At 44.8% G+C, this 15,844-nt stretch overlaps 2 protein-coding genes across 5 annotated transcripts; one reads left to right on the forward strand and one right to left on the reverse strand.

Moving 5' to 3' along the window:
* The first annotated feature begins 714 nt into the window (after positions 1–714).
* Positions 715–10,142, forward strand: LOC122786932 (formin-like protein 2). Of its 3 annotated transcripts, none has more exons than XM_044053478.1 (28): positions 715–1,375; positions 1,941–2,024; positions 2,132–2,212; positions 2,300–2,376; positions 2,695–2,778; positions 2,870–3,013; positions 3,089–3,215; positions 3,291–3,367; positions 3,452–3,545; positions 3,625–3,699; positions 3,797–3,907; positions 3,981–4,130; positions 4,220–4,321; positions 4,401–4,621; positions 5,620–5,717; positions 5,797–5,982; positions 6,068–6,088; positions 6,177–6,301; positions 6,866–7,068; positions 7,221–7,455; positions 7,542–7,610; positions 7,922–8,002; positions 8,104–8,233; positions 8,323–8,483; positions 8,565–8,666; positions 8,755–8,850; positions 8,935–9,058; positions 9,507–10,142. In XM_044053478.1, the coding sequence occupies exons 1-28, from the start codon at positions 1,259–1,261 to the stop codon at positions 9,593–9,595; spliced, it is 3,264 nt and encodes a 1,087-aa protein (XP_043909413.1). In that variant the 5' UTR covers positions 715–1,258; the 3' UTR covers positions 9,596–10,142. The 3 variants fall into 3 exon arrangements, with proteins under 3 accessions (XP_043909413.1, XP_043909433.1, XP_043909422.1); XM_044053487.1 differs by lacking the exon at positions 715–1,375 and adding an exon at positions 1,741–1,849; XM_044053498.1 differs by lacking the exon at positions 6,068–6,088.
* Positions 10,143–10,402: 260 nt separating this feature from the next.
* On the reverse strand, positions 10,403–15,265 carry rgn (regucalcin). Of its 2 annotated transcripts, none has more exons than XM_044053565.1 (8): positions 15,104–15,265; positions 12,532–12,736; positions 12,206–12,388; positions 12,025–12,125; positions 11,802–11,916; positions 11,281–11,412; positions 10,819–10,973; positions 10,403–10,678 (listed from the first exon to the last, which is right to left on the reverse strand). In XM_044053565.1, the coding sequence occupies exons 2-8, from the start codon at positions 12,692–12,694 to the stop codon at positions 10,628–10,630; spliced, it is 900 nt and encodes a 299-aa protein (XP_043909500.1). In that variant the 5' UTR covers positions 12,695–12,736; positions 15,104–15,265; the 3' UTR covers positions 10,403–10,627. The 2 variants fall into 2 exon arrangements, with proteins under 2 accessions (XP_043909500.1, XP_043909510.1); XM_044053575.1 differs by having other exon boundaries at positions 15,092–15,265.
* Positions 15,266–15,844: the final 579 nt, after the last annotated feature.

Consider the following 15,844-nt stretch of genomic DNA (forward strand, 5'->3'; position numbering starts at 1 on the left):
CTTTTTTGGGTCTGATATCAATATTACAAAAGTACACAACCATGAGAGGGGCGGAGTCTGTGATGCACAGTGGACAAGGGAGTGGGGGCGTGGTCAGTCTGTAATAAAACTAAATAAATAAACACAACAGATTTAAATAAAATAAATAAACACGAACAGATTTCTGACAACACAACACACAACATTAATAAACTGACAGGACCTGAAGAATCACGTCTGATCGATACACCCAATAATATGAATTATAATTAATTATTAAATAAATATATAAATAATAAAAAACAAGTGTAAAACAAAGTGCTTGCTGTAAATGTTTCACAATAAAAGACTCCTAACCCCAGCCACAGCTGAAAGATTTACTTTGATTTGACAGGAAGTGACATCAGGAGGAGACAGGAAGTGATCAAATATGAATGAATTTAACGAAGAATTCGTTTAAGATGAAAATATTACAGAACATTTAGAACTTACTGAAATATTTTGATTATAAATGAATCAAAGATTGTGTGTACTTGTGTGCTTGTGTGTGGGTGTGTGTGTGTGTGGTGGGCTGAGCTTGTGGTAGCAGAAGGTTCATTGTCTGAGGAGAAAGAGAGAGAGACAGAGAGAGAGAGAGAGAGAGAGTGGGAGGAGGGATGGGCGAGTGAGGTAAACAAAGACAGCAGCAGTCAGAGAGAGAGAGACAAAGAGGCCGACTCTCTCTTTTGATGTGGGGAGGAGAGGGGAGGATTAACCGGCACATCTGACACACACACACGATTGAGTGAGTGAGGGAGAGCGAGTGAGGGAGAGCGACTGCATCAACATCATCTTCATCTACAGCAGCAAAGAAGAGGAGGAGGCAGGGACGAGAGACAAAGAGAGAGAGAGAGAGACACGATCTACACCACTGCACGAGACAGGAGAGCAAGACAGAGACCAGAGAGAGAGAGAGAGAGAGATAGGACAGAGAGAGAGAGAGAGACACGATCTACACCACTGCATGAGACAGGAGAGCGAGAGAGAGAGAGAGAGAGAGACAGGGAGGGAGGGAGGAGCGAGAGAGACACAATCTACACCACTGCATGAGACAGGAGAGCGGGAGAGAGAGAGAGAGCGAGAGACAGGAGAGCGAGAGAGAGACAGGCCTCCTCTACCTCGAACGCCCATATGTCTGTGATGGCCGAACACATGTTCCTGCTGCTGTGTGTGTTGTTTTAGGTGGGTGTGTTCAGTGTGAGTGTGAGTGTGTGTGTGTGTGTGTGTGTGTGTGTGTGTGATGGGGAACACAGAGAGCATGGAGAGTCAGCTGGCCGTGATCCGGTCCAGAGCTGCTCCAGTTCGACTGCCAATGCCCGAACCGGCGGAGCTGGAGGAGAGGTTCTCCATCGCACTGGTGAGGCTGTACACACACACACACGCACACACACACACACACACACACACACACACACACACACGCACACCTTAGGTTTCACTAACAGTCTATGCATGACCCACATTGTCCAGATGATGTCTTGTTTGATCTGGTCTGGTTCCAGATCTATCTCTGGTCTGTCTCTGGTCTATCTCTGGTCTGTCTCTGGTCAGTCTCTGGTCTATCTCTGGTGTGTCTCTGGTCTCTCTGGTCTGGTGTGTCTGGTCTATCTCTGGTCGTCTCTGGTGTGTCTCTGGTCTGTCTCTGGTCTGGTCTATCTCTGTCTCTGGTCTATCTCTGGTCCGTCTCTGGTCTATCTCTGGTCTATCTCTGGTCTATCTCTGGTGTGTCTCTGGTCTATCTCTGGTCTATCTCTGGTCTGAGACTCCTGAAAGAGGAGTCACAAGAACAACCAAATGTCAGGATCTGCTCATGGACTTCAGGACTGTTCAGGTTACTTGGGGTTAACGTTAGAGAATCCAGCAGCTGTCTGTCTGTCATGAAGTGAATTGATTGATTAATTGAAGATTGTTTTTTTTTTCAGAACTCGATGAATCTTCCTCCTGATAAGGTTCGCCTTCTTCGTTCCTATGACAACGAGAAGAAGTGGGAGCTGATCTGTGATCAGGTTTTTTACTCAATAATGAAATTATTGATCGAGTCACAACTCATTGATCATTTAGATTATTAAGTGTTGCTGGTGGGCGGGGTTTAATGTGTGATGTCATGATGTAGGAGCGGTTTCAGGTGAAGAATCCTCCGCACACGTACATCCAGAAGCTGCGAGGTTTCCTCGACCCAGCCGTCACACGCAAGGTGACCGACCGACCGACCGACCGACCGACCCATTGTCTGTTTGTTTGTTTTTGTAACCTGACTGTCTCGCTGCCCATCTGTCTGCAGAAGTTCCGAAGACGAGTTCAGGAGTCCACTCAGACTCTCAGAGAGCTCGAGATCTCACTTCGAACAAACCACATTGGGTACCTGTCTGTCTCTTTAAATCCTGTCTGTCTCTATATAACACCTGGCTGTCTCTATATAACCTGTATGTCTCTATATAACCTGTCTGTCTCTATACAACCTGTCCGTCCCTTTAAAACCCATCTGTCTATATAACCTGTCTGTCTCTATATAACCTGTCTGTCTCTCTAACACCGATATAACCTGTCTCTCTAACACCTATATAACCTGTCTCTTTAAAATCTATCTGTCTGCGTCTCTTTAACACCTGGTTGCCTCTCTCTCTCTCTAACACCTGTCTGTCTGTCTGTCTGTCTGTCTGTCCTCTCTGAGCATAGGTGGGTCAGAGAGTTCCTGAACGAGGAGAACCAGGGCCTGGACGTCCTGGTCGAGTATCTGTCCTTCGCTCAGTATGCGGTCACGTGAGTTTTTTTATGTCACAGTCTGAATGTTGATGACATCATAGTGTCAGGGTCAAAGGTTACCGTTGATTATTGTGTATGGATCATTCAGGTTCGATGGCGAGCAGTCAGAGGGCGGAGGCGAAACCTCGTCCATCGACTCCCCCTGGAGTCGGTCCATAGAGGATCTCCATGGCGACTGCAGTCTCCCCTCACCGTCGTCATCCATCCCCCGAGCAGCTCGACACTCCATCAGGTACATCTTTTTGTTTTTTTTATGCAATCGCCATTGGTTGTCTTTCAGTCTGACCTCTGACCTGTGACCTCACAGCTCAGCTCTGGTGACTCGCTCCAACACGCTGCCGAGTCGACGCACGCTAAAGAACTCTCGACTTGTCTGTAAGAAAGACGACGTCCACGTTTGTATCATGTGTCTGAGAGCCATCATGAACTACCAGGTACCCAATCAATCAACTGATCAATTAAAACATAATGACTTGAAAGGATTGATAATCAATCATTATCTTTCTCAGTACGGCTTCAACATGGTGATGTCACATCCTCACGCTGTCAATGAAATCGCCCTGAGCCTAAACAACAGAAACCCAAGGTGGGTTACACACACACACACACACAAACACACAGCAGTGATAAACATGACTCCGCCCCTCATCCCCCTGCTCCTCCTCCTCAGGACCAAAGCTCTGGTTCTGGAGCTGTTGGCGGCCGTGTGTTTGGTGCGAGGAGGTCATGAGATCATCCTGTCAGCCTTCGACAACTTCAAAACCGTAAACATATTTACGATTTGCTTCAGAGGAAACACACAGTTCATGGATTTACTGACGACTGATGATTGATGTGTTGCAGGTTTGTTCCGAGTCACTGCGCTTTGAGAAGTTAATGGAACATTTTAAAAATGAGGACGACAACATCGACTTCCTGGTTTGTTGATTGAAATCATGTGTTTGTCTTTTTGATCAATAATAGAAGCAGTAGTTGTGTGTGTTACAATGTTTCTACGATGTTTCTGTGTGTGCAGGTGGCCTGTATGCAGTTCATCAACATTGTGGTTCATTCAGTCGAGGACATGAACTTCAGAGTTCACCTGCAGTACGACTTCACCAAACTGAACCTGGACGAACACCTGGAGGTAAGACCGTCACATCACCCACAGTCACTGTCCACTGAATACATTTATTTTGTCTCACCCGTCTCACTCTCAGCGGCTGAAGCACACAGAGAGTGACAGGCTGCAGGTCCAAATTCAAGCGTACCTTGATAACGTATTTGACGTCGGAACGCTGCTCGAAGATGCCGAAACCAAAACAGCTGCTCTGGAACGAGTGGAGGAGCTGGAGGAGAGTCTGAACACGGTGAGACAGACAGATGGAGAGAGATAGACAGATATGCATGGAGACAGAGAGACATTTGTCTCACTGGCTATGCCCGTTTGTCTCCTCAGATGTCCGAACGTCTCCTGGACGTGGAAAACGAAGCAATGTTGAAAATTGTTGAACTGGAGAAACAACTGATGCAAACCAACAAAGAACTGGATCACCTGCGGGTCAGTGCTGTTACCATAGAAACCACATAGTCCTTCAACACACATACACTGTGCCTAATGTCCCCTGTCACCGGTGCAGGACGTGTACACCAACGCCAACACTCAGGTGCACACACTTCGGCGAATAGTTCGCGAGAAAGACCAGACCATCCGGCGTCAAAGTCGCCTGGAACGCCAGGCTCAGGAAGCACATCAGGTGGGAGGGGCCAATGCTCCGCATCCACAGAGAGGGGAGGGTGACGGAGGCGTGGCCGAGTCCGCCTCTGCATCGCCTCCACCCTGCCCCAACCTGTCCCCCAGGTAACAACACCTGTGTGTGTGTGTGTCTGTATGTGTGTGTGTGCGATACAACATGAACCAATCACAGCTGACATGGGGTGAAAGGTCAGGACAGGTCACAGATAACCAACCATTCACACCTACGGTCAGTTGACACCAGTCTCAAACTCTGGTGTGTTTACGTTGGATGTGGACCAAACCATTTGAATCTGCTCCACTCGGTGGTCTTTCAAGTTCAGAACTGGTGTGATCTCTTTCTGCACCATTCACTGGAGGTGAAGTATTAACAGCTACAACCTCAGGAGTGAGAGAACCTGGAGGAGAACTGCTGGCTGGGAATGAGAACGGCACACCCATCTTCCGTGCCTGGAAAGTTCCTGCTCTGGCAACCACCATCACCCCAAAGCACCGCAAAACAGTCTATGCTGTTTCTCAACTGCAGTAGGATGCGGGTTAGGGTAGGGAGTTCTGCTGACAACACTGAGGACAGCCACTGCACCATGCCCACCTTCAGAGTGCTGCTCATCACCAGAGCAGCAGAGCACATTAACCTATATTTACCTATAGTCCACATATCTGACCAATAGCTGAGCAGTATTTTTAATCACATAACTCTAGCTCACAATTGATCATGCATTTGAGATTTGCTTTGTAAACGTGAACCAGATGAAAAATTAGACCAAACTGACATTGGACCAACAAAGCTGACCCCTGTCCCTGAGAGTGAACAGTTAACCTGAGTGAGAGGAAACCAGAGAACCCAAAATGAACCCAGAGAGAACCCGGAGAGAACCCAGAGAGAACCCGGAGAGAAGAGAGGAGAACCCGGAGAGAACCCAGAGAGAGAGAACCCAGAGAGAACCCCAACACACTGGGGAACAAGCAAACTCCACAGAAAGACTTAAACTGGGATGCAAACTTGTAAACTTCTTGCTGTGAGGCAACATTACTATCCACATGTTCCACCATGTGGCCAGATACGTCCCAGTAACAATCGATTATTGATTGATTTTTTTCAGCCCTGAGACCGTAGCCTATCAAATCATGGGACCAAGTTTGGGTGAAGCTTCAAATATACAGGCTCCTCCCCCTCCTCCCCCACCAATGCCAGACACAGGTGAGACTGCAATTGTTCAATCACTGAACTCATGAATGAAACAGCAAACAAAGACTCTTCTTCTGTTTTGTCTTTCAAGAGTCCAATGGTCCGTACCTCACCCCTCCCCCTCCTGTTCCTCCTCCTCCACCTCCTCCACCTCCTCCCCCCTGTCGCAACAGCGAGCTCTCCTCCATTCCGATGCCACCTCCCCCTCCACCTGTGGCCCCACCTCTCCCAGGGTCAGGCGGGTCACCCATGGTCATCTTTAACTCTGGACTCGCAGGTGAGACCAACATTAGTGTCACATGATCAAACTTTCAGCCAATCACAGCCTGACAAAGTTCATGTTTCTCTTTTATTTCTCACAGAGGGGGCGCTCAAGTTACTTTGTGAGTGACGTTATTAAATACAATATACGTACAAATCAAATCTGTCTCACCTGTCTCACCTGTCTCACCCTTCTCCCTGATGACTCAGCGGTGAAGATTAAGAAGCCAATCCAGACAAAGTTCCGGATGCCGGTTCTGAACTGGGTCGCTCTAAAACCGAGTCAAATCAACGGAACCGTGTTCAACGATGTGGACGACGAGGCGGTCCTGCAGGTACAGAACAGAGACACAATAAACAAATAAACAACAACAGAGACACAATAAACAACAACAGTAAAAACACAACAACAGAAACACAATAAACAAATAAACAACAGTAAACACACAACAACAGAGACACAATAAACAAATAAACAACAACAGTAAACACAACAACAGTAAACACACAACAACAGAGACACGATAAACAAATAAACAACAACAGTAAACACACAACAAAGGGGACTCAATAAACAAATAAACAACAGTAAACACACAACAGAGACACAATAAACAACAACAGAGACACAATTAACAAATAAACAACAACAGTAAACACACAACAACAGAGACACGATAAACAAATAAACAACAACAGTAAACACACAACAGAGACACGATAAACAAATAAACAACAACAGAGACTCAATAAACAAATCATCTATGACGATTCATGTTCAAATCACAGATGAAATGAGCAACTGAACAAACATGAGCTGTAGACCTGTAGATAGATGATCTGTCTGTCTTTCTGATGATCTGTCTGTCTCTCTCTCTGATGACCTGCCTGTCTCTCAGGACCTGGACATGGAGGGGTTTGAAGAACTCTTTAAGACCAAGGCTCAGGGTCCTGCACTCGACTTAACTCTTTCTCGGCAGAAACTTCCTCAGAAGGTTGCTTCTAAAGTTTCTCTGCTGGAAGCGAACCGAGCAAAGAACCTCGCCATCACATTGAGGAAGGCAGGGCAGGGGTCAGAGGTCATCTGTCGCGCCATTCAAATGTAGGTTGACCTTCACTGTTGTTAGCAGTAGTTTTTTGGTCAATGATTCTCAGTGTCCTCTCAGTGTCTTCTCAGTGTCTCCTCTCTGTGTCCTCAGTGTCCTCTCAGTCTCTCCTCTCAGTGTCCCACAGCTGTGTGTGTGTGTGTCTCAGGTTTGACCTGAGGACAGTGAGGGTGGACTTTGTTGAATGTCTGATGCGTTTCCTGCCAACGGAGGCGGAGGTAAAGCTGCTGCGTCAGTACGAGCGCGACAGGAAACCGTGCGAGTCTCTGAGCGACGAGGATCGTTTCATGATGCAGTTCAGTCGCATCGAGAGACTTTCACAGAGGATGAACATCATGACCTTCATGGGAAACTTCACTGACAACGTCCATATGCTAACGCCAGTAAGACACACACACACACACACACACACACTTCACCTGTGACCTCTGACCTCAGTGACCTCTGACCTCTCACTGTTTCCTCACAGCAACTTCATGCCATGATCGCTGCTTCAGTTTCTATCAAATCATCTCAGAAACTCAAGAAGATTCTGGAGGTCAGAGTGACACACACACGTTGGACATTTATGACTTGACATTGCATTGACTTACATTCAATTCCTGGAGACTTACTCTAACCTTAACCACAAATACCTAACCTTAACCTCAACTTAACCTTAAAACATGTCTTCACCTTAAAATGGAGTTTACATTGTGGGGACTTTATTTTTGTCCCCACAAGGAAGACAAGTCCCCATAATGTGACTGTGTAAACAGTTTTAGGTCCCCATATCATTAGTAATACCCGCACACACACACACACACACACACAGTGATTGATGACATTAATGATGTTGTTGTTGTTCAGATCATTTTGGCTCTGGGAAACTACATGAACAGCAGTAAAAGAGGCGCAGTTTATGGATTCAAACTACAGAGTCTGGACTTGGTAACACACACACACACACACAGAACTTGGACATTGTGATGACGATTCTTCCAACATATGCCTCAGTGTGTGTGTGTGTGTGTGTGTGTGTGTGTGTGCAGCTCTTAGACACCAAGTCGACGGACAGGAAACAAACGTTGCTTCATTACATCGCTAACGTGGTCAGAGAGAAATATTCTTCTGCATCTCTGTTTTATAACGAGCTTCATTATGTGGACAAGGCGGCTGCAGGTGAGTGTGTCAGCCAATCACAGCTCAGCACGTTTCAGCAGCCCCACCCCTCACCTGTGTGTGTGTGTGTGTGTGTGTGTGTGAGACAGTGAGTCTGGAGAACGTTCTGTGTGACGTCAAAGAGCTTCAGCGCGGCATGGAGCTCACGTGGAGAGAGTTCAGTGTTCAACACAACGCCACGCTCAAGGATTTCATCAGCAGGAACGAATCACGACTCAGTAAACTGCAGGAGGACGCTCGCATCGCACAGGTCTCACACACACATACACACACACACACAGTCGTTTCCATGGTTACAGTCAAACTATAAAAGAGTGTGAAATATTCTCAGGATGCGTTTGAAGACGTTGTCAAGTTTTTTGGGGAAAGTTCAAAGACAATGCCACCGTCCGTCTTCTTTCCAATCTTTGTTCGCTTCATCAAAGCATACAGAGTGAGTACACACTCACACACACACACAGAGTGAGTAAATGTGCTTTGACTTAAGCCCCGCCCCACTGAAGCTCCGCCCTGTTTTTCAGCTCGCTGAGGAGGAGAACGAGCAGCGACGTCGTCAGGAGCAGATGTTGTTAGAGAAACTGGAGGAGCAGCAGCAGGAAGAGGAGGCGGAGACTAAGGTGAGGCGTGACCTCTGACCTCCTGCACACACTGTCCACATGTGACATGAGTTACATATGTCCATGTTTGCCCCGCCCCCCCAGTCGCCGTCCCACAGAGGGAAACGTCAGCCGCAGGAACTGATCACTGAGCTGAGACGACGTCAGGGAAAAGACAGCCGCCATGTTTACGAGGGGAAGGACGGCGCCATCGAGGACATCATCACAGGTCACAAACTAACCAACCAATCAATCAATCGACTAATCAGTCAACCAAGCACATAATCAATAAATCCACCAATCAATCAACCAACCAACCAAATAATTAATTAATTAATTAAAATCACCAACAACATTTCAATTAACCAACCACATATCAATAAACCAACCAATCAATCAGTCAACCAACCACATATACAATAAATCAACCAACCAACCAACCAACCAATCACATGATCAATAAATCAACCAACCAACCAAATAATCAATATATCAACCAACTAATCAATCAACCAACCAAGCAAGCAACTGATCAACTAATCAACCAACCAACTAATCAACCAAACTGTCAATCAACCAACCAACCAACCAATCAACCAAATAATCACATAACCATGATTGGTTGGTTGACAGCTGTTTTCTGCATGTCCTCTGACTGGCTGTTTTCTTTCCTTCAGTTCTGAAGACCGTCCCCTTCACCGCTCGATCGGCCAAACGTAGCTCTCGCTTCTTTTGTGACGCCGCCCACTCTGAGGAGCACTACTGAGAGACAACATGGACGACCACACATCTTCTTCAGCTGGTCACGTCCATTTCTAATCCACGGGACAAATCGGCACTTTGAACTTTTGTGATCGATCAATCGATCGAGTGATGTGAACTGATGACATCACTTGTTTACACTGTTAGAAGTCACCTGACCTTTGACACCTGGACCTGGGTCAAAGGTCAGGTGACTTAAGGTAAGGCGGACTGAGAGATTAAGCTTTGAAAATGAAAAGTGGAATCTGTTCATCATGTCCATCAGGTGGCGCTGTTAGTGTCCCTAACCCAGAGATTTGTGTTTTGTCATCAGTGGACACAACAGACACGTGTTACGTCATCAGTGGACACAACAGAGACACGTGTTACGTCATCAGTGGACACAACAGAGACACACTTAAAGGACAAAGTGGACAAAGACGGACAGTGACAAAGACAGACAGTGACAAACCTGAAAAGACAAAGACGGACAGTGACAAACCTGAAAAGACAAAGACGGACAGTGACAAACCTTAAAGGGCATAGACGGACAGTGACAAACCTTAAGTGACAAACCTTAAGGACAAAGACAGACAGTGACAACCTTAAAGGACAAAGACGGACAGTGACAAACCTTAAAGGACAAAGACAGACAGACAGTGACAAACCTTAAAGGACAAACCATGAAAAATAAGGACAGACACTGATAAAGACACATGATGAACCTAAGACACAAAAACAGGTCTGGACCAGGAGAGACAATCCTTGACCAAGCCCCTCCCCTTCCCTAACCTTTGACCTTGGTGTCAAACAAACAGCACAAGAACTTTTCTACGTGGATGAATTTTATTTTGTAGGAAACATTTTAGTGACGTTCAGTGTTTGTTGTGGTGAAAGTGATGTGGACATTAAACACCTCGTCCTCGTGATGGTGTCTCACTGGTGTCTCACTCTAATCCATTCTCATTGGCTGTTGTTGTTTTGTTCTTTTATTTAAAATGATTAACTTTATTAGTACAGTCACTTATTGATCAGACTGTGTTCCATTTCCTGTTGATCACCCTGAGAAGGAAGTGGAAGGTCGACCTTTGACCCCAAGTCCTCGCACCTGAACATAAACAGAAAGGAACATGCACAGGTGATTGACAGGTGAGCAACAGGTGAGTAACGGGTCATTGACAGGTGACTGACAAGTGATTGGTGGGTGAGTGACAGGTGATTGGAAGGTGAGTGACACGTGACTCTCACCCTGAAAGTGTGTCCAGCCAGTGGCTGCTGTCTGCTCTCTGATTGGTTGAGGCCAAGACAAGCTGAGGTCACATAGAGGTCAGAGTAATCTGGACCACCAAAACAACAGGAAGTGGTTTTCATCACCGGGAGAAAGACGGTCTGCAGACGCACACCTGAGGGGACACACTAGTATTACATATACATATACTGTAAATATACACTCAATCAATACTGACCGGTATAATCAATATAATCAACATAATCAATATAATCAACATAATCAATTTTATCAACATAATCAACAAAATCAATATAATCAACATAATCAATATAATCAACATAATCAGTATGATGAACATAATCAGTATAATTATCATAATCAGTATAATCAACATAATCAGTATAATCAACATAATCAGTATAATCAATATAATCAGTATAAAGAACATAATCAACATAATCAATATAATCAATAGTGACCAGTCACAGGGTCGATGTTAATGACTCGTCCTCCGTTGTAACACGTGACCCACAAACGACCTTCAGCATCAACCGTCATCCCGTCAGGAAGCCCCTCCCCCTCCTCCATATGATACACTGTACGACGGTTTCCTAGGCAACAAAGATAACAACAAAATATGCAACAAACTAAATTATCAAATACTACACGTGAACTGCAGTACATAGATGTTAGTATGTACATGAGGTACAAATACACACGTGTACTGCAGTACATAGAGGTTAGTACATACATGAGGTACAAATACACACGTGTACTGCAATACATAGAGGTTAGTACATACATGAGGTACAAATACACACGTGTACTGCAATACATAGAGGTTAGTACGTACATGAGTACATGCAGTATAAATACACACGTGAACTGCAGTACATAGATGTTAGTACGTACATGAAGTACAAATACACACGTGTACTGCAGTACATAGATGTTAGTACGTACATGAGTATATGCAGTACAAATACACACGTGTACTTACCGATGTTTCCCGTATCAACGTCGTAATCAAAGGCGTCGACGTTTAAAGACAAAGAGTCGATGTAAAAAAATGTCCTATGATCCAGAGACCAGTCCATTCCATTAGATATGTCCACCTGAGAGACAGACAGGTACACACAGAGACAGACAGACAGACAGTCAGGTGCACACAGAGACAGACAGACAGACAGACAGGTACACACAGAGACAGACAGACAGGTTACCTGTCTCAGGTGTTTGGTCACAGTGAAATCAGAGTTGACCGAGAACAGCGCCCCCTGGTGTCTTGTCACCTCAGCGGGTCTCGTCTCCTTCCCCATAGAACCTGCGACAACACATGTCGTCATGGTAACAGAAACACGGGTGATCAGTCAGGTTATCAGTGTGATCGGTCTCCAGACTCACCCACCAGCAGGCGTCCGTGTGGATCCACCTTCCCGTCGTTCAGTCGGTTGTTTGGTTTGTCCTTGTCGACCTGGACCAGTGATGTCATCGTCTGAGTCGACCAATCAACAGCCACGACGCTGCGTCCTACGCCTGCCACAAGACCACCTGAGCGGCGAGGGACCGCCACGCCCACTGTGTCCTCTGAGACAGACAGGTGCGAGACAGAGACACGGTTGAGAGAAAGACAGACACGGTTGAGAGAAAGACAGAGCAACAGAAAGACGGTTGAGAGACAGAAAGAAAGGTGAGAGATATACGGGTGAGAGACAGACAGTTTGACAGACCTGTCTCCACAGACTTCATCTCATTGGTCACTGAATTCCAGCGATGGATTTTCTGCCCGGCGATGTCAACAAACAGCAGAGTCTGCTCTGACTCCTCCCACACCGGTCCTTCACCAATCAGAGCGCCCGCTTTCACCACACACTCGACCTGAAGCGACGACATGTCGGCTTTGTTTGTGTGAACCAATCAGAGCGCAGCATTCACCTGTGAACACACACACACAGTACTGAGTACATAGGTATACTGCAATACTATTACAACTACACTTACTGGACTGGACTGGACTGGTCTTGTCCTGATCTGAGATGTTTGATTGCAGAGACTGGAGCAGACTCTTGGATCACAGGTGCTGCCCTCTGCTGATTTAAATCAGACTTACGTAATAGATTCCAGGATGTTAATGATAAAGCCTCATTACAAACTAGAGTTACTTGTGGAGTTCCACAGGGCTCAGTGCTCGAGCCTATGAAACTCATATTACCACATTACAACTCATATTAACACAACTACTGTAGTACTACACCGCATACTTCATATACGGCATGTTACTCATATTAACACTACTACTGTAGTACTAGTACACTGCATACTTCACATGCGGCATTTTACTCATATTATCACTACTAATGTAGTACTAGTACACAGCATACTATATATACGGCATGTTGCTCATATTAACACTACTACTTTAGTACTAATACACCGCATACTTCCTCAGGATGATCCACAGTAAAATGTACTTCTGTATCAAGGACCATCTCATTACATGTACTTTGTATTTACACTGACTGATAGTTATTGATCACTGACAGTTAACGATCACTGACTGATAGTTAGTTATTGATCACTGACAGTTAACGATCACTGACTGATAGTTAGTTATTGATCACTGACAGTTAACGATCACTGACTGATAGTTAGTTATTGATCACTGACAGTTAACAATCACTGACTGACAGTTAACGATCACTGACTGACAGTTAGTTATTGATCACTGACTGATAGTTAACGATCACTGACAGTTAGTTATTGATCACTGACTGATCGTTATTGATCAGAGACTGATAGTTACGATCACTGACAGTTAGTTATTGATCACAGACTGATAGTTATCGATCACTCATTAACTGCACGTGCGTTTCCTTGCTTCAGCGCAGGTTTGTTTACACAGTCTCATAAAGCAAAGACAACAGTCCCAGTGGTCTGTTCATTAAAGCCGAAATTCAGTGACGTCAGTGACGAACTTCCTCATTTAACATGTAAATATTTTCAAAGTTACACTTTGAATAAACGTCGCGAGATTCCACTCAAATCACTTCTTCTTTTCAACGACATTTGGTTCAAGTTCTACTCCGGACTTTAAACAATTCGACAGGTTTCACAATAAAAGTACTACACACGCTACAGTCTCTGGCCGTTTCTCAATATCCATACTTGTGTGTACTTGCGTACTCCCGTACTTGTGAAAACGTCATCAGCCTCAGTCCAAGTTCTGTTCCAATTCTAAGCGAACAGCGAGGACGGTTCTCAAACCCGGAAGTGTTCTCGCTCCGCCCATGTTTACCAAGTATGCATCGGAGGTGACTTAAGCGTATTTGGGATGGCCATGTATCCAAGAATACATTTCGGCATAGCAGCAGATAATAGAAATATAAATCTGAAATAAATATTTTTCTGTGTCCCGGAACAAAGTTTTAAGATCATTTGAGGCGAGAAATTAGTCATTTATAATTCAAATATGTGGTTTGTGTATGAAGATATGACGTATTTATAGTATGGCAGCGACGTTTGTCGGAGGTGATCAGCTCCGCCTCTGTGGGCGCTCGGCGCTCACTGTGCCCGGCACAGAGCAGCGTTACCTCGGCCTGTCCTGATGAAATGGTCCGCTGGCTCAGACGTCGCTGTCATTACATGCTCGGTGTGATCCATAGATTTGTTGTTTTTGTTGTTGACGTGTTATTTTGATTTTAATGGAAACGTTTTGACAGTTTGAAAGTTTGTATATTATTTTTATTTTATTTATTTTAACCTTCAATGTTAGATTTATATTAAAGTCGCACGGTCATTGTATCTGTACTTAAATATAATATGTAAATATTAGCTCTGTAGAGTAGTATATATTTGTACACGTATATATACACTACATTACACTATTCAATGCTGTACTCTATCTATTTTCCACATTGTATTATTTGTATTGTATATTTTAATAGAAATAAATTAATAAATGAAGTTAAATACTTAAAATGTAAAAATAATATCAACATATATATGCATTTATTAAAAGTATTTCATATGTTCATTGATCAACACCGTAGGTGGCGCTAATGATGCTGCAGCACTTGGCGCCAGCCACCATTCAAACAGCAGAACAATACATACATACTTGCATACTTGAGTATTGAGAAACAACCACATACTTGTGTACTCCCGTACTTGGCAAGTATATACTCCCAGCTTACTTCTCAAGTATATACTTCCCAAGTAAGCAAGTACATACTTGCTAACTTGAGTATTGAGAAACGGCCACTGTAAAACTGCGTGTATTAATACACGTACGTAGTTATTTACCTGATGAAGTTAGAGGAGCGCTTCACGGAGCTCTTCCCGGAGCTGATCAGCTGAACATAGCGTAGCCCCGCCCCTTCAAGTCAGCTGACTCACCCTTAACCATACGTGTGGACTTTACCCATAATCACACACACACACAGACCCTGCCCGTTTCTCAATATCCATACTTGTGCGTACTTGTGTGTACTTGCGTACTCCCGTACTTGTGAAAACGTCATCAGCCTCAGTCCAAGTTCTGTTCCAATTCTCAAGTAAGCGAACAGTGAGGACGGTTCTCAAACCCGGAAGTTTTCTCGCTCCGCCCATGTTTACCAAGTATGCATCGGAGGTGACTTAAGCGTACTTGGGATGGCCATGTATCCCAGAATACATTTCGGCGGAGCATAGCGGCAGATAATAGAAATCTGAAATAAATATTGTTCTTTGTCCCGGAACAAAGTTTTAACATCATTTGAGGCGAGAAATGAGTCATTTATAATTCAAACATGTGGTTTGTGTATGAAGATATGACGTATTTATAGTTTGGCAGCGACGTTTGTCGGAGGTGATAAGCTCCGCCTCTGCGGACGCTCAGCGCTCACTGTGCCCGGCACAGAGCAGCGTGACCTCGGCCTGTCCTGATGACATCATGACGTCGCTGTCATTAGATGCTCGGTGTGATCCATAGATTTGTTGTTGACGTGTTATTTTGTTTTTAATGGAAACGTTTTGACCTGATAGTTTAAAAGTTTGTATATTATT

This window comes from Solea senegalensis, linkage group LG2 (genome assembly GCF_019176455.1).
Source record: "Solea senegalensis isolate Sse05_10M linkage group LG2, IFAPA_SoseM_1, whole genome shotgun sequence".
NCBI classification, from domain to species: domain Eukaryota; kingdom Metazoa; phylum Chordata; class Actinopteri; order Pleuronectiformes; family Soleidae; genus Solea; species Solea senegalensis.